This window comes from Hyposmocoma kahamanoa, unplaced genomic scaffold (genome assembly GCF_003589595.1).
Source record: "Hyposmocoma kahamanoa isolate Upper Pololo Valley unplaced genomic scaffold, ASM358959v1 138, whole genome shotgun sequence".
NCBI classification, from domain to species: domain Eukaryota; kingdom Metazoa; phylum Arthropoda; class Insecta; order Lepidoptera; family Cosmopterigidae; genus Hyposmocoma; species Hyposmocoma kahamanoa.
Genome location: NW_020653492.1, coordinates 621,782 through 626,127, shown reverse-complemented (window position 1 = coordinate 626,127; position 4,346 = coordinate 621,782). Strand labels below are relative to the sequence as shown.

Genomic DNA, 4,346 nt, shown 5'->3' with positions numbered 1-4,346 from the left:
TCAAAGGAATTTTTTTTGAGTGTTCGATTTTTGTATTAATAATTCTAACAAACTTGTGGAGTAATTTTACAAAAAATAATTGAATATCAATTCAATAAAAATTAAAAAAAATATATTTTGTGAACCCTACGTAGTGTAAATTGGAATGTTCTTTGAAAAATTATTTTTAAGGTATTTAATTAATAACTTTTGTAATTATAATGAAAAATTGGGTGGTGAGTTTACGAAACGTTGGTTTGTTTGAAAAAACAAAACAAATATAAAAAAAGGTAAATCGCGTATTATTTATAGGTAAATAATATTAAGCGTAATGTGACTTTCGCGTTTCCTTGTAAAGTTGGCTTTTTAGACAACTGAGGTTACCCCCTTTCCAACAAAAAAAGAACCACCGAAATCGGTTCACAAAACTAAATGTCGGAGTAAACTTGTAACATAAAAAAAACAAACGAATTGAAATAGCTGTGTATCCATCTGCATGATCTTTCTCTTGCTTCAAGTGAAAAAGAAGATCCATGTCTGACAAAGTTTTCAGTAAAAGAGTTATTCTAACACCCTAGCCTTATTGATTTATTGTCTTTTAAACATTGTCAGTGTCACTTCATTGTACAAGTCATTTATTATGTAAAAGGTGACATTTCGATGTTATTTCATAAAGTCGAACTTATTTAACGGCAGACAATATTGAAGAAAAACCTGCACAATGGAGAAATTTGGTGAATTTACCGGGCCCACAACGTCTAAAAATAAACCACAAGTCGTTGATTTAGCGATAGATCCACCCAAGGAACCCTTTTGGGTTAAATGCATTCGTTATGCTCATGACAGCCAAGCTGGAACCTATTGTGGTAGGACTGGTAAAAGTTGGATACTCATTATAATATACGCCATCATATATCTTATCTTTCTCAGTACTTACACTATGATTTTCCTGTACTGCTCGATCCTCATCATCAAGACCAGACTAGGTGACACCAGTCAAACAAACATTGCTCTATTTGAACTCTTCACGTACCCTGAAACTGGAGTTGGTTTGACCGGAACACCCACCAATCTAAATGACTACCCTCTCATCTGGTACAGGGAAGGTGTGAATAATGATTATGAGAAATATATCCGCGCTCTAGATGCAATGTTTGCTAATCATCGTACAGAAAGAGACGTAGCAGGTAATTTGGGTCCTTGTGCCAAATCTCCTTATGGCTATGGAGATAAACCCTGTGTTATTATCAAAATAAATAAACAATATAAGTGGGCTGAATCACCTTTGGAATCTACTTCGCCACAAGCAGGTAATGCGCCTGATGAGGTTCAGAAATGGATGCAAGTTGATAGCAAGAAATACTGGCTTCATTGTTCTGGATACCATTCTTATGATAAAGAACATATTGGGAATATTCAGTACTATCCTGATCCTCCAGGGTTTGACTCTAAATTGTTTCCTGTACGTATGAACGCTACTTTGCCAATGATAGCCATTCAGATAGTGGACTTTACGTATGGTATATCTCTAGCTATTCAATGTAAACTTTGGTACGATAAAGGTGTATCTACATTGAATTTTATATTGTATGTTATGCCGAAACAAAGGCATACGATGACAAGAACTATTGCGAAAAATATGACACAATGAAAAGAATTATTGTGAAAGTTGATTATGAAGTAAATTTGGGACTTTCAAGAGAAAGTAGCAAATTCTTGATAATGGCGTTTACTTCTTGTTCCGTACTTTCTAGATGAAGTTTCCTTTACTTTGGTTTTGCATTAATTTACTCAATAGTTTAACAGCCTGTAGTACTTAAAACGGAAACTAAATAAACTTGTATTATAACACCCATAATATGAAAAGAAGATCTAAAAATGTTTATTTCTCTGGGGTTTATGTTATCTTATGAAACTGAGTAAAGAATTTTTATGAAAATGGACTTGGTATTAATAATAATGAAATAAAATACGTTGTTTTGATATCACATTATAATATAAAGAGTTAACACGAACTGGGCAAATACAAATTATACTCCACTATATTTCGTTATCAATAAACACTCGAGATTTATTTTATATTTAGAGTAGTTAAATTGTAATAGTAACTACTATAAACATAAAATGTGCAGTTCTAAATTTACTCGTATACCATAAAATATTTGCGTCTTAATTGCTCGAAAACTACTTAGTTTATTCCAATGCCATTTAGACATGTTGATAGTTTAGCTTAAAGTTATCCATATTTCATTTTAATTGGATATAGTAAGCGAGGAAAAGTAATGGCTACGGTAATTAGGCTGAGAACACCAAAATGGCTATGGTAATTAGGCTGAGAACAGCGAATGTGAGAATGGCCGAGGTAACACACATACTTTAGTTACACTAGTGCGAATAATTGTACCTTTGCTAGTTTTAACTTACCATAATTCCATGGAAAGGTATCCACAACCCGAGGGGTAGGCCATATCAGAGGTGGAGTATTGTCAACCCTTAACAATACTAAGGTATCTTTCCTAATCTTTGGAACATCTTTGTGCCATTTTGGTCTGTTTTGAAGTTGAACTAAGTATTGTTTTGACCACATTTTTCAGAAACATTGAAGAATTTGTGTGTATTGTCTCCAATAACATAGCTTATTTATATATAGGTATTTCTGTAACATCAAGTTTTGGGAAAGTTGACAGAGAGGTGTTAGTCAAAAAATTACCTGGTGTTAGGTATGACATGTTACTTGGGACAACTGTTGGGAAGGATAGAAGCGGCATTGAGTTTCAAATGTCCTCAATCTGTATAACCACTTAATTTAATTCGTCATAAGTGAGAATTTGCTGACTTACGACTTTTTTTAAATTGCTACTTAGCGGATTTAATTCCTGCCTGTCATAACCCACCGAACTTGGTATAAAACTGAATTCTTCTTCTTCTTATTTAAGAGCCAGGCTCTTGTCGGTGGAGCAATCGCCAATCATATCTGTTTAGCGCTTTAGCCTGGATTTCCTGATACGACACGACATTAGCTTTTTTATTTATATGGTCCAAATTTCTTCGTCTTCGTCTCGGTCTTCCTTTGCCTCTCTTCCTTCGATCTTCCCTTCTATAATGTTTCTAAGAAAACTCGTGACGCATCAGATGACTAAACATTTTCCCCTTCGGTTCTCTTATTGTCTTTAATAAGCTTCTCCTGTTATTCACTATTCTTAACACCTCCTCATTGGCCTTCGTAACATTTCTTTTATTTTAATTCAAACTGAAATCAATCAAATAAAATAAATTTCATGCCATAATTTGTTTTCATTAATTCTTAGTGACGAGATTGCATAATAAAAAATGTTAATTTACTTGAAAAGATTATAAGGAATAGTGATACTAAACGAAATTCTCAAAAATACTTTTATTTTACTATAGTAGGTGAACATTTGTATAATACTTCTAAAACTATATAGGTTCCCTTTTATTTTAGCTGAAAACCGCATTAAAAGATCTTCGCTGTGTAAGAAATTGCAATTATCACAATTTTCAGAACTTTATCAAAAATGTTGCATTGCGCCGCTGTCATTCTCAGCGTGTCATGGTTGTTGTTTATTCTTTACTTCACTGTTTTGTTGCAGTAATTAGTGCTTAATGGTGTTGGTGACGCAATCATCACATTTTACTGTAAAAAAATAGTTTTAAATTTTTCTTGTGTCTACTGTTTGTTGACTCAAATAAATAAAAAAGAAGGATGAAACCAAAAAGCTTTGTTCGAATGGGTAAATCAATGACATAAAGATTGAATGTTCCGGACCGTCTCGTAGACCGAAGGGGAATGATGAGTGTGGAACTAAATTGGAAAATTCTTGCATTCACTCTCCGCAGTGTATTTCTGCAATGAACTGTAAAGTGTGACTTGACGTTGTCCTTCACGATGATCACTTTTTAACCGACTTCAAAAAGGAGGAGGTTCTCAATTCGTCTGTTTTTTTATGTTCGTTACGCGATCATTTCAATATTTGTAAACCGATATCGATGATCCTTTTTTGTTGGAAAGGGCTACCTCGGTAGTGATCCCATTTAGATGTGAAAAAAATATTCCACCTCTAAGAGTGACAAATTTGGGGATGAATATGGTTTATTGAAATTTCGCCCACTTTAACCGATTTCAATAAATTTTATTGAAATAGTTTCGGTTCACGTACGTGTAATTCCAATGAAAATAAAATGTTATGTTACATTTTGGCCCAGATTGTCCCGTCTTCTTTGCCTTTGTTAGTCAGTTGCCGAATGTACTTCGTGACGGACGCTTTAAAGCGTCAATCAAACCCTTTAATTTTCAATTGAAATTAATAAATAAGTATTAAGATATATGTGTTATATGTATATTCTAG

General features: G+C 33.5%; 1 protein-coding gene across 1 annotated transcript; it reads left to right on the top strand.

Annotated features, from left to right (window-relative positions):
* Positions 1 to 697: 697 nt before the first annotated feature.
* Positions 698 to 1,813, top strand: LOC113240456 (sodium/potassium-transporting ATPase subunit beta-1-like). Its single transcript, XM_026477769.1, has one exon. The coding sequence runs from the start codon at positions 701 to 703 to the stop codon at positions 1,628 to 1,630; it is 930 nt and encodes a 309-aa protein (XP_026333554.1). The 5' UTR covers positions 698 to 700; the 3' UTR covers positions 1,631 to 1,813.
* Positions 1,814 to 4,346: the final 2,533 nt, after the last annotated feature.

Excerpts from the sequence above, each read along its gene's own strand:
- LOC113240456 (XM_026477769.1), top strand. The coding sequence starts at position 701 with ATGGAGAAATTTGGTGAATTTACCGGGCCCACAACGTCTAAAAATAAA.